This window comes from Podarcis tiliguerta, assembly GCF_965153285.1.
Source record: "Podarcis tiliguerta genome assembly, chromosome: 16".
NCBI lineage: Eukaryota > Metazoa > Chordata > Lepidosauria > Squamata > Lacertidae > Podarcis > Podarcis tiliguerta.
In genome coordinates, this window is record NC_139549.1 from 13,099,436 (window position 1) to 13,126,909 (window position 27,474).

The 27,474-nt window shown below is 47.8% G+C and overlaps 1 protein-coding gene across 7 annotated transcripts in view; it reads left to right on the plus strand.

The window, feature by feature from the left end:
* Positions 1–27,474, plus strand: part of MACROD1 (mono-ADP ribosylhydrolase 1) — a 413,075-nt gene that overhangs the window by 281,199 nt on the left and 104,402 nt on the right. For all 7 annotated transcript variants that reach the window (XR_014506168.1, XR_014506169.1, XM_083418814.1 and 4 more), the window contains one exon: positions 9,052–9,168. Coding sequence is in view for 5 of the 7 variants with exons in the window: in XM_083418814.1 (XP_083274940.1) it covers positions 9,052–9,168 (117 nt within the window). In the remaining 2 variants the exon portion in view is untranslated. The remainder of the gene's footprint in view (positions 1–9,051; positions 9,169–27,474) is intronic.

Genomic DNA, 27,474 nt, shown 5'->3' on the forward strand with positions numbered 1-27,474 from the left:
GGGTGGGGCTTATAACATGTTGGTGACTTCTAGGGCTGGACAAATCTGGCAACTTTGGTTCTTGAAGTTTCTTATTTTTCCAGTCTGAAATTTAGTTTTCTGCATTTCTGCAGCAATTACTGATTTATTTATTTTTAATCCTCATGAAAATTCACTATCATTTTAGCATTACTCCTGAGAAGCACATTTTTGTATGCAGTTTTGACTAACATACACTTCCCCCCTGCAAGCAATTTCTCCTCATATAATGCTTTTTTTGTATGTAATCTTCAATAATATGCATTTTTATAGACATTTCTCCCTAACATATGCATCTTCGCACATACAGTGGTGTTCAACTTTTACTCAGAGTAGACCCATTGAAATTAATGGACCTAATGGGCATAGCAATCCTAACTATGGGAAACCACAGTAAATGACTCTGGCCTAAGTTAACTTGGTCTAAAGCATGCCACATCCAAACCTGCCCAGGAGCCCCTGAGAAGGGCAAATGTGAAATGAATCAGCTCCCACCTGGCAGAGAGAACAGAAGCCAACCAGCCACAGAGAGCCAGCTCAGCTGGCATTGCCATGGGAACAGGGCCCACCTCTTGACACACAGGGGAGGGTTCCCAAGCACCCTTTGCATGTGTGTGCTGAAGCAGCTCAATCTAACAAACAAGGGACAGGGTGCAGATGACATCCCAGCATGGTGGCCAGTCGGCACACACTGCACACCCCAGGGATGCCCGCCACATGCTCTGCCGGTCTCCAGTCAGACAGCCACATGCCGCAACCGCACTACTCAGCCTGATCAGGGAAACAAATGCACGTGGTTCTCAGCAGCACACCCCACAAACACCCCAAACATACACAGGCTGTGCCCCCCGCCAAGAATGTCCAACACACATATGTAGGGATGCCAAAGGACAGATTATGAAAAGCACCTTATGAGATACCTGTGCACAGCACAGACAGCAGGCGGGCAGGAAAAACACATGCACCCTGCTCCAAACAGCCCAGAAGAAGCACTCAGGGTGGCTGCGGTGGGGACCAGCGTGGGCGGCAAGCCCTTCTCTGGACAATGGGATTGGGCTCACCCTGTTCTGGGGAGCCATGAATGCGGTTGGGGTTGGGGGCGAGGGGAGAGGAACGCTTGTCCTGTTTTCCTCACTCTCTGCACTGCAGCGCCTCCTAGTGCTTTTGCGGGGGCATTCCGTATGGGAGAGCTATTGATACCCCAGTGATGTGCATGTTCATTTATTCTGCTCCCACCAACCCCCTCCATTTCCTTTGGGCCCCACGGCAGTCCTCCCACATCTCTCAAGAGTCTCTGTGAGTCCAATGCAACAGTACATGCTAGTTCCCTCTCTCAGCCTCAGCACCTTGTCTATAAAATGGGAATGCCAGTGGCTAGAAATCAAGTATTGATAGGAGGGGAATAAGAGTTGGGTTGTCACGTCTGCTAAATGTTATATACAAATCACTAGTAATAACAAGGGCTTCAATGCTTAGTCAGTCAAAAACATTCTGATCAACTAAAAAGGTGGCCCTAATTAATCAGGGGGCAGCTTTTTAACGTATTTGGATTTCTTTCATTTTTAAAAAATCAATATAAATACAAATCACAACTGGTAAAGGCTGCCTTAAAAAATGCATTCCCTCCTGTGTGTGATAATATGGGGAGGGAGGCCTCTTCTAATGACAGTACCCCCCACAATCTGTTTGTGAATCATCTAAACACAAAGGAAGCATGGGTTATATACAGTGCTAGTCCCACTCAGAGTAGACCCATTGAAGTTAATAGACGGGACTAAGTTAAGTTCAGGGACGCAGGTGGCGCTGTGGGTTAAACCACAGAGCCTAGGACTTGCCGATCAGATGGTTGGCGGTTTGAATCCCCAGGACGGGGTGAGCTCCCGTTGCTCAGTCCCTGCTAACCTAGCAGTTCAAAAGCACCTCAAAGTGCAAGCAGATAAATAGGTACCGCTCCGGCGGGAAGGTAAATGGCGTTTCCGTGCGCTGCTCTGGTTTGCCAGAAGTGGCTTCGTCATGCTGGCCACATGACCCAGAAGCTGTACGCCGGCTCCCTTGGCCAATAAACCGAGATGAGCGCCGCAACCCCACAGTCGGCCATGACTGGACCTAATGTTCAGGGGTCCCTTTACCTTTAAGTTAAGTTCATCTATTTCAGTGGGTCTACTCTGAGTAGAACTTAGTTGGCTACAACCGGTAAGCTTTTCGATCAAGATATACTCCTCCCTCTTTCCTCATATGCAAATTTATACAGATTTAGTCAACATAAACTAATACAACTCATCGGATGTGGGTCTCTGTAATGGAAATGGCTGAAGGGTTCCACTGGTGCTAAGATGACCTGGATGTCCCACTTTCTAACCTCTGTCTTCTTGCTTTCTTTAAGTTGGGACCCTCTTGGCTGGCGCCATCCCCCACCCCCCTTATCCTCTGCCCTCTCTGGGTCTCCTTGAAATATGTCACTTTTGGTCTCCATCTCAGAGCATCTCTGTGTGGGAGTATCAGCGCGCAGAAGAGATGGGGAACCATGCGTGATGGCAAAACTCATTCGCATTAACAGGCTGGGTGTCAGGGCGGAAAAACAGCTGATTCAAGGACTGAGGGCAGGCCAGGGGGAGGGAAGAGAGAGCAGTCCATCAAGTGACTACAGGGGAGACAGAGGGGGTGCATCTTCCTTGCTGGGGGGGCATAATGAATGGAGCATTTGTCCCAAATGAGGGACCCTTTAGCCATCAGAGCTCCATCCCTGGTCCAGGTAGGCCCAGAGTCTCTCAGATGCAGTTGCTAGGCAACCATATGCGTTCCTCCACATCCACTGCTGAGAGGAGGCATGCAGGCAAGCGCTGCCATGGTCTAGGAAGAGAGAATGGTACAGAGCTATATCCATGTGCCTGTGGCAAACTTGAGAACAGACCCTATGTGCACCTGGCGAAACAGACATATGCAGTCATCACCCATATATGCAGGATACATTAAAATTTCTACTTGGAAATAGAGCCTGAAATTTGTTCAGGTGCCTCTGAGCACATGCATGGTGCCTTTCATTGCGTAGAACTAGTATATTTTATTTGAAGGGTTTTAAGAGTGAACTTCTTGATAATTCAAAGTATCTTGCCTTTCAAAATGTCTTTTCAAGACAGTGTTATTGAGCATGTGTAGAGTGCCCTTTCTGAAGGAGACGGGCTCCTTCCTTCCTTCCTTCCTTCCTTCCTTCCTTCCTTCCTTCTTTCCTTTTTCTAAAATAAAAATGCACCATATAGAGAGCAGGAAAATCACATGCACACAAACACACACAAATTCTCTCTCTCTCTCTCTCTCTCTCTCTCTCTCTCTCTCTCTCACCTGGGTTTTACATCCTTGTGTTCTAACAACTGGCCAGCAGAAGGAGATTTTGGCTGGGCCAGTCAAAATCCTCGTCTGCAATTATAATTGTGGGGATTAGCTGCACATAGAGCCTTCCAGGTTGTCTCGATCCAGAGCTGGCAAGGGGAAGGGGCTTATGGTTGCCGAGGGTAAGCAAGGCTGTATTAAGTGTGGGAATTTCTGCTTGGCTGCTGCCTGGGTTCCCCGCTGTATAGGCCTCAGGCCTCAGGCCTGTCAAACACAGCACAAGAATAAGCTTGGAAGAACGGGAGTTGGAGTGGCGGGGGGTGGCGGGGAGAGAGAGAGATGGGGGGGGAGCTGCTAACCTTGGGCACAATCTCCTTTGTGGTGAACGGAGATGACAGGCGCCTCCCCAGAGGCCCCCTGCTTTGTACGCTGCCAGAAATAGCCCAGATGCCAACAAGCGCACACACACCCCGCCTTCCTCCCACCATTATTGGGAGCGTCAGGACAGTTGGGCTTGAAAGCATCCTTGTCTCCTCTCACCCCATCAGTTCCATTTCAAGCTGCAGAACTGGCACCAATGCGCATTGGTCACAGCAATACCCTCTAGCTGCCCCTAGTCCTCATCTCCCCACCCCAGGTCATCCCCCTACATAATAGGCATAAACAGTGGACTCTTGAAAAATTCACAGGCAAGAACGGAGACAAGCTTGTAACACTGCAATCCTCATACCTAAGAAAGTTAAGAACATGAGAAGAGCCATCACGGCTAGTAGCCATAATGGCTAGTAGCCATTTTGTGGCAGGGAGTTCCACCATTAAGCTGTGCACTGTGTAATGAAGTCTATTTGTTTTCTCTGTCCTGAAACTTTCACCATTCAGAGTTCTAGCATTATGAGAGAGGAACAAAAACTTCTCACTCTCTGCTTGCTTCACACCTTGCATACATAATCTTATGCGCCTCTGCCCGGAGAGATTCCCTGAGTCTGTGCGCAGACACATACCACCAGCCGCACGCTCAGTCTTGTACATTTTGGGAGGTTCTGCTTCACCTGTTTTCTTCCCGTGTTCATTCCTTCTGCAGCAGCCCATCTTCCCCCAGTTTAGAAGCCAAGAGGGCGGTTCAGAATATGCTAGGATAATCAGAGCTGAACAGCAGTGGGTTATCAACATTTCATAATACCGTATTTTTTGCACCACAACACTCACTTTTTTCCTCCTAGAAAGTAAGGGGAAATGTCTGTGCGTGTTATGGCGCGAATGCCTGCGGGTGGCGGGGGGGGGGATCTGCTGCAGTCGTGAGCAGAAGATCCATGGTTCCCCTTCCTTCCCTCCTCCATGGTTACAAAGCATGAATCCACATGGATCCTCAGGATTTTTGCATTGGGCTACTCCAAACTCACTTTCAGATCACATGTCCGTGGCCAAAGCATGAACCACAAAAATCATATAGCCACTATTTCGTTTAGAATATTTTTTATTCTTGTTTTCCTCCTCTAAAAACTACGTGCGTGTTATGGTCTGGTGCGTGTTATAGAGCGAAAAATACGGGTACACCTCAGCAACTGCATTAAGGTGCACAAGCACCAAGGACATGATGCTTCTCCACTCTGAGATTTTATTGGCGGGAGGGAGGTGGGAAATGGTGACTCCTAACACCTGAACCCAAAAATGCAAACATTCCCCAAAAGCAAAAGCAGCGACAACTACACAGGGCCTGGAGTTTACCAAGGTCAAGTCCCAGAAAACAGTGACTGTCTCTGTTAGGGGCAGTTGGAGCATATGAAATAATCCGCCTGCATTATTGCTCAGTGGACATGTGTCTATTGAATTTATATCCATTCTGCTTCTTCAGATGAGGAAATTACAGCTAGTTTGGTTTGCTGCTAGGTCTGCTCTGGGGTTTGAAACTTTGTGTGTAGGGCTGGGCGGGGGAAAATAGGTTTAGCAACCCTAGTTGACGTACAGGTTGACTCTAGACTGTCGCTGTTTTGCAGGAAGGATTCAGTCATGTGCAGGAAATTTAGATTTGCACAATTGAGGTGGATTAAAGTGCTGTGTTGCCCTACAGCAACAAATCCACTTAAAAACAATCCACTGACTTCTAACAGTTTGGAAAGCAATGGAGAAATGCATTGGAAAGTGTAGGATAACCACTGATGGACAGGAAGACAAATCAGAGCAAATGCACAAACAAATCAAAATAAATGTTCAATAAAGAGCTGGGCATCACATAACCTCCATGGAAGCTTAGTGCAAGCGAATCTGGGGGAAATATCAGTAAACAGGCCAAATGGAGGAGCCCACCATCTGAAAAAAGCAGTGAAGACAAATGGGGGTTGCAACAAATGTGTGTTGAATGCTGGTGTAATCCAGCCAACCCCATTAGACCAGGCATCCTCTCTCAACTTCCAGTCTCTCTTTTCAGAAGTTAGTAGTGTAAAGGTAAAGGTACCCCTGCCCGTACGGGCCAGTCTTGCCAGACTCTAGGGTTGTGCGCTCATCTCACTCTAGAGGCCGGGAGCCAGTGCTGTCCACAGACACTTCCGGGTCACGTGGCCAGCGTGACAAGCTGCATCTGGCGAGCCAGCGCAGCACACGGAACACTGTTTACCTTCCTGCTGGTAAACGGTCCCTATTTATCTACTTGCACTTAGGGGTGCTTTCGAACTGCTAGGTTGGCAGGCGCTAGGACCGAGCGACGGGAACGCACCCCGCCGCGGGGATTCGAACCGCCGACCATGCGATCGGCAAGTCCTAGGCGCTGAGGTTTTACCCACAGCGCCACCCGCGTCTTCCAGTCTCTCTTTTCAGAAGTTAGTAGTAGTATTACATTTATATCCCACCTTTCCACCAATCAACTCACGGTGGCATACATAATTCCCCTCCTCCATTTTATCCTCACAACACCCCTGTTTGGCTGAGAGGCAGTGATTGGTCTAAGGTCGTCCAGTGAGCTTCATAGCTGAGTGAGGATTTGAACTCTGGTCTCCCAAGTCCTAACCTGACACACTAACCGTTACAACGCACATGCTGGGTATATCCCCTGCCGCCCATCACACTGGGTTACTTACCTGGCTACAGTTGTCTGATTCCTACAGTCAATGTGTGTATTTATATCTCTTCCTCTCATTTGCGCCCACATAGAGAGCCAGGCTAACGGGGGTTGGGGGAGGTGACAACTTTGTACGATCAAAAAATTGCCCATTGCCTCTGTGGTTTTTATCGACTCCCCTTGGAGTACAGCTGATAAAATATTGTTTTATGGATTAGGAGATGGACTGTGAATGAGCTAATAATGGACCCTCCTGATCAATGCTTCTCTCTAATGTACTCGAGAGTGGACAGCAAATCACCCATCCCCTTTAGGCCTTGGAACACCTGGCCACGCTCTCCTTCTCTCCCCCCACCAAAATCCTTATAACCTAAAAAATGCTGGAGAAGGCTAACCATCCATCAGGTCCTCTTTCTACAAACAACCAATCTCTGGGAAGCTCACAAAGCCGGGTGTAAAAGGCAATGGCCCTTCCCCATTCTTTGACTTCAGCAAGTTGTATTCTGAGGTATACTGCCTCTTCACATGGAGGGTCCGTGTAGTAAGAGCATAAGCAGAGCCCTGCAGGATTAGGCCAGAGGCCCATCTAGTCTAGTTTCCTGTTAGCTCAGTGGCCAACCAGATCTCATTTTTTGACAGAATTACAAGCCTGGTAGATGAAGGGAACGCAGTGGATGTAGCCTACCTTGATTTCAGCAAGGCATTTGACAAGGTGCCCCGTGATATTCTTGTAAAGAAGCTGGTAAAATGCGGTCTTGACTATGCTACCACTCAGTGGATTTGTAACTGGCTGACTGACCGGACCCAAAGGGTGCTCATCAATGGTTCCTCTTCATCCTGGAGAAGAGTGACTAGTGGGGTGCCACAGGGTTCTGTCTTGGACCCGGTCTTATTCAACATCTTTATCAACGACTTGGAAGATGGACTCAAGGGCATCCTGATCAAATTTGCAGATGACACTAAACTGGGAGGGGTGGCTAACACCCCAGAGGACAGGATCACACTTCAAAACGACCTTGACAGATTAGAGAACTGGGCCAAAACAAACAAGATGAATTTTAACAGGGAGAAATGTAAAGTATTGCACTTGGGCAAAAAAAATGAGGGGCACAAATACAAGATGGGTGACACCTGGCTTGAGAGCAGTACATGTGAAAAGGATCTAGGAGTCTTGGTTGACCACAAACTTGACATGAGCCAACAGTGTGACGCGGCAGCTAAAAAAGCCAATGCAATTCTGGGCTGCATCAATAGGAGTATAGCATCTAGATCAAGGGAAGTTATAGTGCCACTGTATTCTGCTCTGGTCAGACCTCACCTGGAGTACTGTGTCCAGTTCTGGGCACCACAGTTCAAGAAGGACACTGACAAACTGGAACGTGTCCAGAGAAGGGCAACCAAAATGGTCAAAGGCCTGGAAACGATGCCTTATGAGGAACGGCTAAGGGAGCTGGGCATGTTTAGCCTGGAGAAGAGGAGGTTAAGGGGGGATATGATAGCCATGTTCAAATATATAAAAGGATGTCACATAGAGGAGGGAGAAAGGTTGTTTTCTGCTGCTCCAGAGAAGCGGACACGGAGCAATGGATCCAAACTACAAGAAAGAAGATTCCACCTAAACATTAGGAAGAACTTCCTGACAGTAAGAGCTGTTTGACAGTGGAATTTGCTGCCAAGGAGTGTGGTGGAGTCTCCTTCTTTGGAGGTCTTTAAGCAGAGGCTTGACAACCATATGTCAGGAGTGCTCTGATGGTGTTTCCTGCTTGGCAGGGGGTTGGACTCGATGGCCCTTGTGGTCTCTTCCAACTCTATGATTCTATGATTCTATTCTATGATTCTATGTCTCAGTGGGAAGCCCACAAGGAGGGCTTGACTGCAGCAGCACTCTCCGCATTTGTGATTCCCAGCAATGGTACATTTCCCAGCACCCTTAACATACTACAGTTCCCAGAATTCTTTGGGGGAAGCAATGTGCTTTACCGTATTTTTTGCTCTATAAGCCTCACTTTTTCCCTTCTAAAAAGTAAGGGGAAATGTGTGTGCGTCTTATGGAGCGAATGCAGGCTGTGCAGCTATCCCAGAAGCCAGAACAGCAAGAGGGATTGCTGCCTTCACTGCGCAGCGATCCCTCTTGCTCTTCTGGCTTCTGAGATTCAGAATATTTTTTTTCTTGTTTTCCTCCTCCAAAAGCGTCTTGTGGTCTGGTGCGTCTTATAGAGCGAAAAATACGGTAAGTCTCTGATGCGGGTGTGACCTAAGTCAAGGAAAATGCACTACAGAAAGGAGCAGTTGAAAGGAAACTTGAAAGGAGCAGTGTTTGGAAACTGCAGTTACTATTTCAGTCAGAACAGAGATTTCTAAGAGCTGTTAGGAGACTCCTCACGGAGCTACAATTCCCAGTGCTCTTAACAAACTACATTTCCCAACATTCTTTGCAAGACTGTTAAAATGGTACACATGTGCTTTGAATAGATGGTGTTGGATGTGACTAATTCTTTCTACTGGAGACCTGTTTCCAATCAAGGCAGGTAAGACTGTGCTGGGATGAACGAGTTTCCTGTCCTGATACAAGGTGTGTGCAGTGCTACCCATATCTTTATGCCCGAGTCTGATTCTTACATTGACAAGGTGTTTTTTTTACATTCCTTTGCTAGTGGACGGATGCATCCATCGTGCTGCAGGGCCTTTGCTCAAAGAGGAATGTCGGACCCTGAGTGGCTGCGGGACTGGAAAAGCCAAGATTAGCTGTGGGTATCGCCTCCCAGCCAAATGTAAGTGTTACTATTAGTGTTATTTTAAGTTTCATTGAAAAACTGAGCTTGTGTATTTCTTATTGGATTGAGAGAATGCAAGATAAAGTAAACCTATATGTGACATTGGGAGATATTTTAACTAAATAACTTTTTAAAAAGTTTTATTTTTGCACACATGTTTCTTCTCTGTAGGTTTACTAGCAATAACATTGACATACACACACAAATATATACACATATATCTCTGTCATTAATAAGAAAGAAAGAAATGTGGTTTATAATTTATCCTTTTTTGACTGGAAAGCATGAGTTTGATCAGAAAACATACTAAAAACGAAACAACTTATTAGTCACTTGTTACTGAGAGGTCTCCATGTGACTTATAACAAAATTTTAAAACGTAAATATAAATAGTGAATAACATTAACAATGTCACAGAAAACATTAACAAATTTATACAAGTGCAGAAATAAGATACACACATACCCAATAACAGACACAGAAAGGTTTGGCAACACACTAACAGAAAAACAACTGCTCAGTTCATCAAAAGTTTGGTGGGGGGTGGGGGAGAGTAAATTTTTACCTGGCACTGAAAAGCTGTCAGGAACAGCGGCGTAGCTAGCCGCTTGGGCGTCCGGGAAGGTGCCCCCCTCCCAGCTGTGACTCTGGTCAGGAAGGCACCAGGCAAACCTCTCCAGGAATAGCATTCAATACATGGGGAGCCACCAGTGAAAAGACCCCTCTCACCTGTCACCACCCTCTGAGTCTCCCTCAGTGGGGACCTGGAGAAGGGCCCCCATAGAAGAACTAAGCGTCTGGTTGTGTTCATATCAGGAGAGGCATTCCAGAAGATACTGGGGTCCTGAATCACAGAGAGCTTTACAGGTCAAAACCAGCGCTTTGAACCGGGCTCGGAAGCATACAGGCAGCCAATGTCTTGAACCCGGCCATAGTTGGGCAGCCACATTCTGCGCTAATGGAAGCTTCCAATCGCTGTACAAAGGCAGCCCCACCTGTCTTAATTATGCAACACAGGATTGGGGTGCGGGTGAGTGTGTCTGCTCCAAAGTCAGTGAAAATGGTGCTCCCCCCACCAGAGGGAGGTGGTGCTTGTTGTGACTGGTCGAGTGGAAACCAGGGAGCTGGAGCCGGTGACAGTCAAAGCCCCCATCTCCTTCCCTGCTGAGTTCTACAAGGAGCAATACTGAGACTAAGGAGGCACTGGCTGAGGGCAGGCTGTTGTTGGTGGAGCAACATGCCATTTGCCCTAATGGATGACCTCCCATTGCCTGGTGTAATCCTTATTATTATTATTATTGGTATGAATTAGTCTCCCCAAAAAAACTTTGAATGTGCATTCCTTCCGCCTTCCCACACCCCCTCTAAAAATACCTGCTTTCCCCCCTTCACTGCCTTTCCTTCTTATTTGCCTCTCTCCAGCCTACATTCCACCCCCCCCCCATACACTTGTCTGTCTGAGAGGGAGTAGAGTCTGTTAATTAAAGCTGCTCTGGGACACAGTCTTTGCTCTCACACATTCAGACTGATAATTCGGCAGCAGAGGATGCGTTGAGAGAACAATAACGTGCAAATGTGACACTTGGAGGAGCGGAGGGAAGGAGTGGGAGACACACCTTGCGCTCCTCAACAAGGGCTGATAAGATGCAGGAGGAGTAGCAGTGAGACACTTTTTGCTGGGGTGGGTGAGGGTCTAGGTCAGCGGCTCTTTTGTGTGCAACCTCCATGCAAATGTCACCATGTAAGCGGGGAATCTTGTACTGGGCAAAGGATTTAGCATCTTGAGAATCCTCAGCCAACCTGAGATCTACGGATGAAGGGTGGTATACAAATTTAATTAATAATAATAATAATAATAATAATAATAATAATAATAATAATACCTTGCTTTAAAAGACTAATTTTTAGACCAAAGACAGACTTGGAGGTGTGCAAGCAATGGCTTGTTAAAAGGCACTGAAAGTGGGAGAGGTCTGCCCCCAATCCGAGACCAAGGCTGTGTACACATTAAAGCAGATTTAGAACATTCCTTCCTTCAAAGGATTCTGGCCATGGTAGTTTGCCCCTCACAGAGTTACAATTCCCAGGTGCACTTAACAAACTACAGTGCCCAGAATACTTTGAGGAAACGAATGTGTTTCAAATGTGCTTTGAATGTGTAGTGTGTTAAAAAGGTAAAGGTACCCCTGACCGTTAGGTGCAGTTGCAGACGACTCTGGGGTTGTGGCACTCATCTCGCTTTACTGGCCAAGGAAGCAGACGTTTCTCCGCAGACAACTTCCCGGTCATGTGGCCAGCATGACTAAGCCGCTTCTGGCAAACCAGAGCAGCGCACGGAAACACCGTTTACCTTCCCACCGGAGCAGTACCTATTTATCTGCTTGCACTTTGCTGTGCTTTTGAACAGCAGGAGCTGGGACCGAACAACGGGCGCCCACCCCGTCGTGGGGATTCAAACCGCCGACCTTCTGATTGGCAAGCCCTAGGCTCAGTGATTTAGACCACAGCGCCACCCGCGTCCCTCAGTATTATTTCCTGGTGGGGTTCAATCACATATTGGCAAAATTCAGGTTGCGCAATTATAGCTAATTGGGAGGCCTTGCACCACAAACCTGGTACCCAAAATGATCAGACTTTTTGCAATAAGGAAAATAATGGGAAAGTGCACTGGGGAAAGTATAGGATAACACTTGCTTTGACCTCCCCACAAACAAATCGGAATGAATTCTCACGAAATAGTCAAGGTCATCTAATCTCCCTCTAAGCAAATCTGGAGGAACACTGGATTAGTCTGGAAGTGCCCCCTGGTTTCACACCTGCTGCTTAAAGAGCTTTTTAGCCATTTTGCTCCTCTTGATGTGTATTGTTAACCCTTTACCCTCCATTATTGTGTCAAGCTGCAAATAGATCCTCAAATCTATGTGCATATGTTAACCTCTTCCGGTATGGAAACTTGGTGTGCAAACCTTGTCAGTTTCTAGTTCATTTTCTGCCCGGTTTTCCTTATTACAAAAGGTCTGATTTATGGGGTTGGTGGAGTTGTTGTGCAAGATCACCAAGCCAACTTCAACTACGCAACCTGAGTTTGCCAGTGAGCGGCTGAATCCCACCCCAAAAACTGACAGTCTGGAAGTCTCCTGCGTATGGTTTTAGCCGGAAGAAGGCTGCCCAGGAGGCAGGGGGACTTTATCGTACCTTTTATATAACTGAAGGGCTGTGGCCCTATCTGCAGTATACATTTAAAGCTGTATCGTTCCTCAAAGATTCCTGGGAACTGTAGTTTATTAAGTGCCCTAAGAGTTCTTTGGAGGCTCCTATTCCCTATGCCAGGCATAGGCAAACTCGGCCCTCCAGATGTTTTCGGACTACAACTCCCATCATCCCTGACCACTGCTCCTGTTAGCTAGGGATGATGGGAGTTGTAGTCCCAAAACATCTGGAGGGCCGAGTTTGCCTATGGCTGCCCTATGCAGAGCTATAATTTTCAGAGTGGTTAACAGCCAATAACTCTGCCCAGGTATCTCTGGGAACTGCAGCTCTCTGAGGGGGAATAGGGATCTCCTTCCTGTTCTTTTCACTGTTAACAAACTACAGTTCCCAGGATTCTTTGGGGGAGGCGTGGCGATTTAAAGTGGTATGATACTGTTTTAAATGTATAGTGCAGATGGGGCTTATCCCATAGAAAAGGACAGGGTTTCAACCTGATTGACAAGTGACAGGTTGGTAGATTTCATCTCAACATCAGGAGCAACTTCTTAATGGAAGGAAACATGCAACCGTGAAACCGATTGCCTTGGCCAGGGGTGTGGAGCCAGTGTCCCTCCATGTGTTGCTGGATTCCAACTCCCATCATCCCTGACCATTGGCCATGCTGTCTGGTGCTGATGGGAGTTGGAGTCCCAACAACGTCTGGAGGGCCACAGATTCCCCAGCCCTAGCGTAGAGGGATAGTGGGCTCTGCCTCTCTAGAGGCCTCCAAGCAGATGATGCTGTCATCTTCTGGGGGTGCTGTTGCCCTGAATCTTCCACAGGAAGTTCAGCTGAACGGCCTACAGAGCCTCCCCCACTCCCAGCTATATGCTTCCGTTTTCTAGGCAGTCAGTGAGTGTGTGTTTGCGTGTGCCTTTTCCCACTCTAGCTGGAGAGAGTGTGCTGACATTTAACACAGGAACAGCGTAACTTTCGAACTGTGGTAATGTGTGCATTAACTGAAGCGGGATAGGGAGGGGAGATTTCCGGAGTGATAATTAAAGTGCTTTAAAATGCATGTTTGATTTCTGCCTGACTGTGGCTCTCCTCATTCCATTTGCAAATGCGGCCCCCACCATCTGGAGAGCTGAGTGGCTCCGGAGAATACAGAATCTGGCTGCTCCTCGCTTTCCTAGCTTGGGTTGCAGGCGACATTTATTGTCCTGCCTGAAGACCTTGGAACAGCATTGTGGCCTCACAGCAGCCCTGCGAAGTGGGTTAAGGAAGGGAGAGGCCATGTTTTTCCAAGTCTAACGGGTGACAGTTCAAAAGAGAGATGAGAGTGGCTTGAGCGAGGCATTTGTCACTTCTACTCAAACAGACTTGGTAGGGTTTTTTAACTAATACCAAAAAACCCACCCTACCTGTTTAACCAAACAGGTGATGCCAAAACTTACCATACCTGCTTAATCAGAGGCACAAGCACTTTTAACTCTTCAGGGTGTGACGGGGGGGACGGGACGGGGAAGCCTATCATCTGCTTCCAACCATGGGGGGGGGGGGAGAGGAGAGTGGGAAACACAGTTAATTTTCATAAATAGTAATTTGTCATACCAAAACATCTATAATCAAAAAATGTTACTGCAGAACCTCAGGCTTTTCTTCTAATAATTTCAGTAATCTGTAGTATAAAACAGGCATGGGGAATCTCAGTGTTTTAAAATGTTCCTGCTGTGTCAAAGGACCTTTGTTATCTTCCTCCACACAACCACCAGTCATCACCTGAAGTCCTGCTCTGAGCCTCATGAGCCGCAGGTGGCAGTGACCAAGGCCAGAGGGCTTTTTCCGCAGTGGATCCCTCTTTACTGAAGCAGAAATAATACTGAAGCAGAAAAAAATAGAATCATAGAAATGTAGAGTTGGAAGGAACTCAAGGGTCATCTAGCCCAACCCCCCTGGGATGCAGAGATCACACTCAATGCAGGAGCAGTTAACTTGTGGACTTCCATATGTGGTTGGACTCCAACTCCCATCAGCTCCAACCATCATGGCCAATGGGTCAGGGATGATGGGAGCTGAAGTCCAGTGATATCTGGAGGGCACCCCATCTGCTATCCCAGTCATGACCCCAGAGTGATCAAAGCTCTGAGTTGGAGGCTGTGGATTCTCCAGCGCCGGAACCAGATTCAAGGCCTGCCCCTGGAGATCAGGAGACCACTGAGCTTGAGGTTGACAGACAGGATCTGCCAGAGCAACCTCCCTATTACCACTAGGGGATGTGGAGCCAGGACCTTCATTGGCACCTTCTCCCCCCACCCCAAGGAGCCAAAGGCACTGCACAGTACCTCGCTGGTTCAATGGTACGGATCTCGCCAGATGGGAGGTTTGGGGGTGGAGGAGGCTCACCAGTCTTCAAGTTAGTCCTCTAAGAATCAAAAGTTGTCTACAAGTGGGTGGAGCCTGGGAGAGGTAATCTGGAAGCAAAGGCTTGAAAGAATGCCTGCTCTCTCAATCTTTGTTGGAGCAACTTGTCGCCTTGGAGCTATCCGTGGTCCTGCAACTCCTGGCTGTTGCCATCCAGCTTTCCCCAAGGGATTTGGCATCAAAACAGGATGACCCCTGATTTATGTGCTGCCTAGCAGCTTACAAACCAAACTGCAAGCAAAAAGAAATACCAACGTGCCAAGTCAAACCATTGGTCCATTTAGTTCAGCATTGACTACATGAAGCAGCAGCTGCTCTCCGGGGGACATTCCCAGTCCTGTCTGGAGATATTGGGTACTGAACTTGGTGCCTTCTTCATCCATAGCAGGTGCTCTCCCATTGAGCAATGACAATTGCACCCAAATTCTGTCTCTTATTTACACTAGCTGTTCCAGTTTCAACAAATTATAAGAGGCAAGCCTTCGCGCAATCTCTCCTTTTAAAAAATTCCTCTGCTCAAAACCAGCCCTTCTTAATAATCTTTTTAAAAAAGAATTAAGTGAATGAGGCAGTGGCATATTAATCAAAGGCTCATAAATACAGCTCTTAGCTCATCAATCGCTAAGTGAGGAAACAGAGAATGGCTTAGCTTGTTGGAGAAACAGCAGATCCCAGATGAATGAATGACAGTGGCTGGGCTTACTTCATGTTTGCCTGATTTCTAAATTGATTAAATACTGCTGTAAATACCATCTGCCGTGAGCCACGAAGTAGCCATTTCTCTTCTCCCTAAGGAGGGAGGGCAGGCACCTTTCCCTCTTCCTTTGGTCTCTTCTCTGCTGTCCAGACTGCACTTCATGCTTTGGCAAGTAGAAAGTCCTTTTGCAGAGAAGACGAGATGAGAAGTTCTCTATCCAAATATCACCCCCATTCTCTAAACTCACTGGGAGGCAATCAGTAAGGATTGATAATGGTTTTCAAGTCTCTTAAGCTTCTCATTTTTCCGTTCAGAAAGTCGAATCCATCTAAGTTCTGCTGAGAGCAGACCCATTGAAACTAATGAACCTAAGTTAGCCATGTCTTTTACTATTAAAGTAAGATCCATCCTCTCTCTACATATGTGAATGAAAAGAAACTACCACCATCTTGTCCCTTACGAGAGCCTCGGGGCCCCTCCAGATGGGTGGGTTTTTTGGCAGGCGTATTCTGCAATAGGTTGTTGACGCAATATCAGCGTATTTGTGGTAGAATTATACTAGACCATTTCCAGAATGGCGTCCGAGCACTGAACCACTGGTAGATCACAAGTGGATTCTTTATTATTGCGTTTGCAAGCGGGCTCTAAATCAGCAGCTTTGGGGTTTTTCAAACATTGGTAAAGGATATTTTACCTGTCCCACCCAGACTGAATATTGGAGTGAATTGCTGCTGCTCTTGGAGGGGCAAGAACTTTGCTCCCCACCACCATGGGGGTCTCTCTGCCTCAACAGCTGGGCCCATGTGGGGCGTGCCAGGAATGCTGAGCTCGGGGAGAGTGTGCCTGGCACACGTCCGTCTCCCCTGCCCTCCCCTCCAGATGTGGTATTCAAGTCACATCCTAAGCAGGTGGTTAGTATTCAGCACAGGCAGTTTCCTCCAACAGTAGCTTCAAGAAGTCGCCGCGGCTGCCTTGTGGGCAAGGGAAAGAGCGATACTGAGGGGCTGGGGGCTAGAGGGGGGAATCATCAGGATGTCTCTCCAAACTGGAAATCACTCCTCAGGTGGTGACTGCTTCAGGATTGTACCAGAACTGCTAAATAGAAGGCTTGCGAACCCTGAGGTTGACGGAAATACAAATTTCCCTCCCTCCCTGCCTCTCTAGCTACTTACTTAAGTGGGCGCACACACCTGTGTGAAACAGCCCCTTGTGGACTGAGTGGCCATAGGATGGGGAGTTACTGAGGGGGTTGCGGAGTTGGAAGAAAGCAGGGGAAAGGAAAGGAATCCACATCCACACCATACATTTAAAGCGCATGGTTTCCCCCAGAGAATCTTGGGGATTATAGTTTGGCAAGGGTGCTGGAAATTGTAGCTGTGCTAGGGCTACAGTTCGCAGGATTCTTTGCGGTGGGGGAACCATGACTGTCAAAATGGCATAAATGTGCTTTAAATATATGGTATGGATGTGGCAACAGTAATGTTTCTTTGATGGTTTCAAGTCCCTCTTGTCCAGTGATCAGAATTTCAGATTCCTGAAAGGTGTTTGGATTGTTTTTTTTTTAACAATTGCCACCTATCCAACTCATCCTGCAACCCTCTGGGGTGAGCTTAAACTCTTTCATTTTCCCAGGCAAAATGAACTTGGCCCCCACCTACAAAACTCCCCATCCTATGGCCACGCAGTCCACAAGGGGCTGTTTCATACAGGTGTGTCTGCCCACTTAGCTAGAGAGGCAGGGAGGGAGGGAAATTTGTATTTCCGTCAACCTCAGGGTTCGCAAGCCTTCTATTTAGCAGTTTGGGTACAATCCTGAAGCAGTCACCACCTGAGTAGTGATTTCCAGTTTGGAGAGACATCCTGATGATTCCTTGATTGTGTATGACCGCCCTGATACCATCATGGGCACAAATCATCATGAATGCAAAATAAAAAGGACGTCTGGAGGGGCCCTCTGTCATACTTTCTGGTGCCAACCCTGCCAGGCTCTGGCAAATGTCAACCTCTTCCTTCACAAGGTGTGACCAAAGTGACCTCTGGAGGAGCAGACCAGCCACAGGTTGGTGGAGCCCCTACCCCTGGCGTGGACTGAAGCAATGGGGACACCCAGCCTGCCACTTCCGCCCCTTATGGGGCCTAGCTCACAGGCATAGCCAAACTGTGTGTTCAGGGGCTGCCGTTTATCATGCCAATATTATAGACTCAGACAGCAAATGCAAAGCGCTATTGATTGGGCTGTCACAGGAGACGGACGGCACGGGGCAGGCGTCAATAAGAGCTGCAGGATGCCAGGGCCCGGTCCCTCGGTAAATCACATCCACAGGAGTCGATTCCTCCCCCCGCCTGGCGCTAATAGAGAAACCACCTCTTTAACGGCAAATGCCAGCTGCCTCTAAATCATCCAGCAGAGGGCAGGGATGGAGGCGCGTCCACTATCGACAGCCCGCGAGAAAATCGGACACGGAGCAGTGATAATGGCCAGCCTGGCAGCCATAAATCACCCGGACAGAGAGCAGTCGGGCGGCTCAGCTTTGCCATGTAGTAGCAACATAAACACAAACTTTGGGTGAGGTTGTTGTTGTTGCTTTAAACTATCCCGGTGGCCTTCAGGATTGCCCCCTGTTCTCTTGGGCTAACTGTCCCTTCTTGTAGTTAACATATTTAGAAGACGATAACTCAGATTTGTCACAATGCATTTCAGTCACTCTTTTGTACTCAATTGGATCCAGTGGTTTTTATCTACTTGACACATATGCATGTTTTGGAAGGGCGTTAGAATTAGTGGGCAACACTGGGCACTTTCCACTAGTCCTACTTACTTTTTTAAACATTTTTTTTAAAGCATTTTGATGCATTTATACTGCCAAGAACTACATTACAACTTTCTGACAAATGTGAAACTCTCTTGGATACTTAAGTTCCCATCTGCATGTTAGTCTAGACCTGTAGTCTTCAACTTTTTCACATCTAGAATCAAGCATGCATTTGGGACACATTTCTTAATTCATTAAATTTTTTACCATACATTTATCTGGTGGTAGTGTTGCTATTGCAACTTACCTTAGATTAAGCTGTGACCCAGTTGTAGGTTATGTGACCCACCCTCTGAAGACCAGAGGTCTGGAGGAAGTGGCTAGGGAGGAGCTTTTTCTCCTCACAAAATATTGAAAGTTGGAGGCCCCCCAACACAGCTGAAGGTTGGAAGATTGGGGACAGACAATTAAGTCCTTCACACAGTGCATAGTTAAACTACAGTGGACACTCGGGTTGCAAACATGATCCATGTGGGATGCACGTTTGCAACCCGCAGCGTTTGCAACCCGCGTTTGCGCATGTGTGGGTTGCTATTCAACGCTTCTGCACATGTGCAAAGTGCGATTTAGCACTTCTACACATGCACGACCACCAAAACCCGGAAGTAACCCATTCTGGTACTTCAGGGTTTCGGCAGTCCGTAATCCAAAAAAAATCGCAAACTGAAGTGACTGTAACCCAGGGCATGACTGCCGCCTTTATTCCTGCAAGCTGTGCAAGGCTTTAAAGGAAAGGCAAATTCATGGAGGATAAAGCTACCAATGTGTGAGGAGTCTCTACAGTCATACCTTGTGTTGCGTTCCGCTCTTGTTATGGACTTTCAGCTTACGAACGCAGCAAACCTGGAAGTGTTTACTTCCGGGTTCGCTGTCCACGTATGTGCAGAAGCGATCTGCGCACTTTACGCACACACAGAAGCGCTCGATCGTGCCGCGCACATTTGCAGAAGAGGCGCTCTAGTTCCGGACTTTTCGGGGTGCGAACAGCACCCTGAAACGGATTAAGTCTGCAACTAGAGGTACCACTGTACTTACATTCAGGCATTTCCTGAGTTAAAGCAACACATGGGAGGGGGAGGAGTTGAATATATACCCGTTTACATCCCACTTTTCACAGGTCTGCTGTGGGGACCCTTCTCTGCTCCCAAAGGCTCCCTGCAAGTTTTAGAATCCTGCTTTTTAAAATTCCGGGTAGAGCAGGCTCCCTGCTGCGGGCAGTCACTCTCCGACTCCTCACAGCGACTTTTCCCCCCTTGCATGTTGCTCTAACCTAGAAGATGAACACTTGAATACGGCTGAGGGAGATGCACTCTGCGTGTGCTCAGAGGCAGTTTCATCTAATTTGTAGCATTGCCACTTTTGACTTTTGTTAGACGCATTGTTGGTTAAATACCCCGGAATCACTGGCTGATTGGAGCTTGAGGTTGCTAGAGAGATGGGAATCTCTGTGCTTTTCAATGAGGTGCCCATCAGAGCCTGGGGGAGGTCGGACACTTCCCCACACACGTCAACTAAGGAGGGCTTGTGCACGCGCATGTGTGTGTATTCTGTGTCAGGGATGGGGAACTTGTGACCCTCCAGGTATAGCAGGATTCCCAACTCCCATGAGCCTCAGGCAGTGTGGCCAGGAGTGAGGAAGGGTGGGAGTTGCAGTGCCGCAACATCTGGAGGGCCAGAGGTTCACCATCCCTGTTGTAAGTGTACCTTTGTAAACAAAGCAAACATTAGAAATACGCCATATAGGTCTCCAGTACCATCTCAACCAAAGAAAACCAAAAGCTGATAGGAAAGTGCTGCCCCTGGAATTTCTTATTGCTCTTGCAGTGGGAGACTAGACCTTGGCCTGACCCCAGCCACCCCTGCCTGCCTGCCTGCCTGCCTGCCCTTTTTCTTACAGCCAGTACAGCGCATGGCCCTGACTGCCACCTTCCTCCTCCTGCATCTCAGTTTTGCCCCTTATAGAACTCAGCAGGGAGGAGGAGGGGGAGGAGGAGGAGGAGGAGGAGGATGGGGACAAAATTCGAGTTGGTTGGCTCTGGCTTCCAGCATCTCTGGCTTCACCTACTGCCTGGGCTTCCTTCTGTCCTCCCAACCATTCCCAGCAAGCACCAGCTGCTGCCACCACACTCAAGGAAGTGAGGAAAGCACTGTTGTATCATTTCCCTAGTCCCAGGATGGATGGAGACTTTCTCTCCCCGCTTTCTCTCTGCTTATTCTGTGGGATGAGGAATTCGCACTCCGCACTCACTCAGAGGGGCTGTCATTTATTCTTACTTGGCATGTTTCTTGGCTAAACCCTGGGACTGAAAACACAGTGGGGATGAAGTAAGCCCCAATTTTGCTCCCTAAATCTTGTCTATTTTTTGGATACTGAGGCAGGGGCCTTCTCCGTCTGAAGCATTAAGAGGGTTAATTTTAACTCGCTGCTAGATCTGTTTCGTAGCTGCATTTCTGCCTTCCTGGGGGCCCTTGTATTTCCACCTACCTGCCTAGTAATTGAATTTCACGCCAGGCTGGGTGCCCGCCTCTGACTAACATTTTGGCTGCGAATTTCTTTTCTCCCTTTCTCCCTCTCTCCCTGCAAGACAGCAATTTCTTTTTCTCTTTTGTTTTTGCTTCCATCTTGTGCTCTTCTGTGGAAGGCAGCGCCGCGTTGTTGGCAACAGCAATCTGTGTGATTAAATCGATTCGCTCGCAAAAGGCAGATCAACATGAGAGATTTTTTAATTGGGATTTCCTTCCTTCCTTCCTTAAATCATAGTTCTCCAAGGGCAATAAGCATAGTCGAGGGCGTCATTCTGAACATTTCTCTCTCTCCATTTGGGGGCTGCCTCGAAGTCACGTTCTCTCGAGGGGAGAATAAATACCGTGCTGAAAAGAACGGAGAGGTCGTCGAGTCCAACGTTATCTGTACAAAATACGTCCACGCTAACAGCCATGGCTACTCACTGTGGCGGTCGTGACAAGAGCAGTGGAAGTGGAATTAAAACTGAGATTCCACACGAGTGCTTAATATTCAGGGGGCCTCCAAGCTTCTGGGGTCAGTGGGCACATTTTCGGTGGTGCCTATTTCAGAGCAGCTGCTGTGGGGTGCGTGGCATAATGCGAAATTCCTGCTATGGAGTGGGAGCCAGAGAAATGGTGTGACACAAAATGGCTGCCACATGTGAAAAAGCAGAAACAGAGCCAAGGCCGCAAAATAGTACTGGCGTGACCCCACCCCACCCCGTCAGCCTCCCATCGATGTGAAGAAAAAAATATAACCCACTACTCACAGGCAGAAGCTCTTTGCACCTCTCCTCTGTTCAGAATGGGTGGGTATCAAATCCTGGCATCCCATGAAATATGGGCAGGTATGTGTGTGTTCAGTGTAGGAGAGGCTGCCCAGGGCAGGCAGGAACTGAGCAAGATGAGCAAGTGGCCCTTTGTGGATTGTAGATTTTTGAGAGGCTGTTTACTGCTATCTTTGGTGGACATCATAAGAAGTGCTGGCAGGCACACTGGTGCCCATGGGTTCCGCGTTGGGGACTCGTGTCATGGCTGAGATGGTTATATAACATTTGCTTATGAGTTCCTTCAGCAAAGGAGATTTCCAGTGTTAATTAAATGTTCCCTGACCCCACCCCCCCAGGAGGCCCTAATTTCCCACTTAATCCCAGAGCTTGATCCCGCTCTCACTTCCCTCCCATATTATACTCACTAGCTCCTTCCCTGCCTTCCTTTTTGGCGTCTGCATTGCTGCGACCTGGACCTGCTCCCATAACTGGAAGAAGCGGGGTGGGGGAGCTTTTTACAAGCAACTTCCCATAGGAAAATAATGCCTGGGCAGCAAGTCTTGCAGATCTTTGAAATAGTGTGGAAGCACCTAGACAATCAGGGCACAGTTATTTGCTGCAATTTGCAGATAGTGGTTCACTCCATACTGATGCCCAGAACCAGTCCCTAGCAAGACCTTCAAAAATTTTCACCCCAAAACAGACTTATTAGAAAAACTAACCAATAAACTGAAACAGACAAAGGGACAAACAGAAGAAACACCTTCAACCAGGTATGGTTCCCCTTTATCACATACGCAGCCCAACAAGACAACAAGAATCTGCTGACAGCATACAAATCAATCTGGCTAACCTGATCCAAGAACACACGCCCCACTCACACATGAAAGCAAATCTCACTACAGTGAACCAAAGACAACCAACCACCCCCTAGGCCACCCCCAACCTCTCTCACCACCACGGAAATATAACAAGCGAATAGTAGGAGAACCCACACAAGTGACGCTGACACAAAACGCCACACATATACTAAGTAGAAGAATAGAAGCATTGCCACCCGACCCCACCCTACTCACCATTCCCCTTCCCCCTTTCCCCCTCTTTTCTTCCTAACCTAACACTGTATATAACACTGATGTCTCACAACAAATGAAACTGATCAGTAGAAAACGCAATTTGAAAAAAGAGATGATGCACGTATTTTTGTAAACTAAGAAATCTTTAATAAAAATATATTAAAAAAAAAAAAATCCAGCCCACCTTTTTACTCTGATGGGTGTCCTGGACCAGCCAAAATTCACCCAGGTTGCTTTTAACTCATCACACTGCTGCTGCTCCTGCGTATCCACCCAGGGAGAGAGGCCACTAGCCAATATGCCACATTGGCAACGTGGGGCCTGGGTGGAAGCAGCAGGCCTCTTGTCTTGCCTTGGCTTAAAGCAGAGTCAGGGAACCATGAGAAAGGTCATTTGGTTTCTGTGCTGCGTTGGAAGAGGACTTTCCGTCAGCAGAGAAAAGCTGTCTCTGCTCTCCCCCTTTGCCTCTCTCTTCTTCCCTTCCATCCCCTAGCCTTGCTCTTTCTTTCCCCTACCCATTAAGCTTGCTTTTTCTAAAAAACCCTGCGGTCACTTCCAGGAATCCTGCTACTTGAGCACTCATCCTGATGGGTTGGGTTGGGTTGCGTCAAGGCACACTTCCCCATCACTTTCCAGTCTTTGCTCCTCAAGATCTCTAAATCAGCTTTCATTGTGCAACCTGAATTTGTCTGTGTGCGATGGTCAGTGGTTCCCAATTAGCTGTGGGCCCCCTTTTCAAAAGCCGATCCATGGACCCCCTACTTTTGAAAATGTTGATAACTTTGTGGTAGTTTTTGTTATGTGAACCTTTCAATGTGCCCCAGCGCAAAGCTGGGATGTGCGTCTTCCGGGCTGTGCTCCTGTGTTAGTCACCTGATCTGTGTGAGAGCACAACCCCCCAATATGGGATGTCTCGGACAGTTAACGGGTATGTGCCACAGACCCTCTGGGTGGGTTTTGCAGACCCCCTGGGGTCTGCCAACTACCAATTGGGGAACGATGGGCTGGGTGAACTGAGATTTCTTTGATGAGGTGATAGCCCTACTTTCTAACCACACTAACTAATGGAACCTTCAGCTCCAGGAACACTGCCCTTGTGAATCTCAGATGATGCAGTTGTTGTTGTTGTTGTTGTTGTTGTTGTTGTACATCATTATAAATCTATTTATACTCCTCCTTTTCCCCTGATGGGACTCCAGGTGGCTTACAGATTTTAAAAAACAAAACTGCTATTTTTAGAAAAAGCTATAATTAAAAATCAATTAAACAATTGCTAGAATTAAAACTATATACATATATTAAATATGTTAAGGCACAGAAGCAATAAAAACAGCACAGCACCAGTTTCCAAAAGCCCAACAGTCTTTTGGAAGACATCTCCCCCTGCCTGTCTTTTGGGCTTTCTGGAAGCTCCTGTCTGAGGCTGGTGTCGAAAACAGGATGCTGGACTAAACTGCCTTTGGTTCCCTCTCCTGTTTTCCTGCCTGAGGTAACCCCACTCTACCCAATGATAGGGCCGGACCTACAGGGGGAAATGACCATTCATGCTTGGCATGTGGGGTGAGGAGGGCCGCAGACACCCAGTGGCCCCAGGGTGGGGGTTGAGCTGATGTCCCTCAAAGCAGGTTACCAGAGAAGCTGATTTATCGCCGGCATCTCCATGGAGTCTGCACGGGCAATTTGTCTTTATTATCAGGGGCAATGCTGGTGTGTCAGTGGGAGATTTGCATTTTGATTGCATTTCCCCAGAGAGGACGCAGAACCTCCTCTTGCTCAGGCAAAGAGGAGCCCGAGGAAAGGACAGCATCCCAGGACTGTGCTTTTCCTTCCTTTTTTCTTTGGCTTAGGACCAGCTGTTGTTCCATTAGTGGGTACTGGGTCATTATTGTCATTTTTTAAAAAAAATAACAGTGTTTTTCGTTTGAATTTTTGGTGTTTTTTTATTATTGTTGTTTTCCATTGGTTTTGACATAAATTGCTTTGAGTTACCTCTGTAAGAAAAGCAGCTGAGAAATACAACAAACAAATCAGAGCCAACGCTGTGCCCTCGAGATGTTGGACTACATCTCCCATCTTCCCATTCTGATTGAGCCTGATGGGAGTTGGAGCCCAACAACATTTTGACAGCAACACCCTGTGACTGAAGTTCCTTCCCCAGTCCTGCCGCTGTGAATCCTTTGCCCCTCTAAGGCTTGAATCCATTGCTTTCTTCAGCAGTGGTGGATATGCTCTCTTGGGGACCCATTTCCCCTTATCTGGATAGCACTCTTCAAATCACTGCACGGTAGCCCTGCAGAAGAGGGCAAAGGCTCATTCTCTGCTGCTGCCTCAGAGGACAGGACTAGTTTTCAAGGGCTTAAGTGACAGAAGGGCAGATGGGTGTTCAAGGTTAAGAGAAAGTTCTGGATGGCAAGAGTAGTTAAACAGTGGTAGCAATGGCCCAGAACAGCGGGTGAAGACCCTTAAGCAGAGGCCAGTCAGTCACCTGTGGGGGTGCTGTGGATCTGGACTTTCTGCAGAAAGGGGGGGGCAGACCAGATCACCTCACAAGATCAATTCTGTGGCTTCACTACCAAAATTTAGCAGGGGGAAATGTGCAGGTGACAGAAGCAAGCCAACAATAAATCATACCCTGAAAGTTGGCGTTAAAAACCTTTATGTACCTTTTCTTTATCTAGCCATAGATAGGCATGCCAACCGAACCTGTTGTTGAAGCCTTCCAGGTCTAGCAGGTCCGTATCTTCCAATCTTATCCAATCTCTGATCCAACAGAGACAGGAGGCCTCAAAATATAACTTCTGGTTAGGAACCGAGAAAGTTGGCGTTAACTCTTTATTAGCAAGAATACGATCTGTGCAGCCTTGGCGGAGTGTCAGGCCTAATGAGCACAGTAGCTCATCCCCGGTGGGTCTTGTCCCATGGATCAGTTGCCAAGACTGAAAGCCCCTGCCTCACCACAGCCGTCCAAGTCCCCTCCTCTGCAAGACTTTTTCCAAACAATTGGAGACTGCGCCTGTGTGAAGCCAACCTCTCCTCTGCCCTTTTCATTCCTCTTCTGGTTTTGGGAAACCAGCGGACAGGGACACTTGTTGCAGCAGAAGGGGGAGACACCTGTGACTCTTTAGCCAGACTCATCTCTGTCTCTTCACCTCCCTCCTCCCCTGCTTCAGCTTCTTCCTCTGATTCTGGACTTCTCTCTGCCACAGACTCCCCCAGCTCACTAAGCCCTGTTACCTCTTCAGCTTCCAACACCTCCTCTTCCCTGTCTTCTCCCTCTGACCACTCATCAACATACCACCTCCAATCCATGGGCTCTGAGCCTTCTTCCCTTGGAGGATCCCCAGCTGGTTCCTCCTTCCATTCCTCTGCGTCCAACCAGCGCATGGCAGCAGGCAAGATTCTACCAAGTTGCTCAGCAAGGGCAAAGTTTGTTACGAGGCACAGACCTGTTTCCCCCAACTGGGGCGTATGTGGGCAATTAAGACTGGGAAACTGGTGCAAGGGATCCAAGTTGCCCCTGCCCCACTCATGGCTGCTCAGGAAGGGAAAACAGTGAAAGCACTGGGAGCTCTGGTCATGTCATGTCCTGCACCAGTTTCACCCTAAGAAGTCAACTTGCTCCCGCCTCCTGGTGGCTGATTGACAAGTGTGCTGGCACTCCATCTGTTTTTTGTGGGGGTTTTGTGGCAAATTCTGTTTTAATTTTATCAGAATTTAATGCTTACTAATTGATAGCACGTGTAATCATTTTGATTTGTTAAAATGCAGTGTTTTTTTACATATACACACACACCTCTGTGCCGGCTGACGCCACTGAGACTTTACTACCGCAGCAGGGCAGGTGGTGGCGGTTGTGAGGTCAACCGTCCTTTAAGGAGAAAGCTTTTTAATCTGCAAAATTGAATTGCTTATTTGTTTTAATCATTTGAACTGATTTTAATGGAGCTGGGTGTCGGTGCCTGTATGTGTGTTCCTGTGCATTGTGCATTATCATTGCCCTTTAAATTGGACAACACTTTTGAGAATTTGTATGGAAAGCAAATTGTAAATATATCCCTCATAAAAGAGGCTAAGTAGACCCTGAATAGTTTTTTGTAGTTATCCAGTGGTGGGGTGCCCCCACGTATGCTACTTTACGTAGGACAACCTTCCACTTGAAGAAGTCCTGTCTGTTTGAAGGGCTATAAATATTAGTAGTAGTAGTAGTAGTAGCAGTAGTACTAGTAGTAATAGTGGTAGTAATAGTAGTAGTAGTAGTAATTCACAAGTGGCTGCTTGTTTGTGGTGGAGTCCCTGGGCAAAATACATTTTTGTGGAGGCCTTGCCTCCTCCAACCTGATCACCTCCAGCTGTTTTTGCACTCCCATCAGCCTCAGCCAGCTTGACCAATGGTCAGGGGCGATGGCAGCTGGAGTCCAGCGACATCTGCAGGGCAATAGGAGTCCACTTCTCATGCGTGGCTGGAAGAAGAGAGCAGGCAAGGGGATGTGAACAGGTGGTGGAGGGGCGCTCAGGGGTCTGTCAGGGGCGGCAGCTGTGCTTTCTCTTATTGCTGGCTTGGAGAAGATAGCAACAAGCAGGCAGTGAGGAGCAGCAGGGCCCAGGGGTTCTCTGCTGGTTGGCAGTGGGCTTGACAGATGCCTGGCTGTGCTGATCCCTGCAAAACAAAGCAAAATCGGAGGGAGCATGATGAAGGCACGGTTCTAGCATGCGTTGGAAGATTACCTTCCAGTGCTTGCACACTCCTCTCTACAAAATGCCTCCTTCTCCATGAGCTCAAACACTGGACACTCATAGCAGGGCAAGGGCAGGCTCAGATGAAGTCCTAC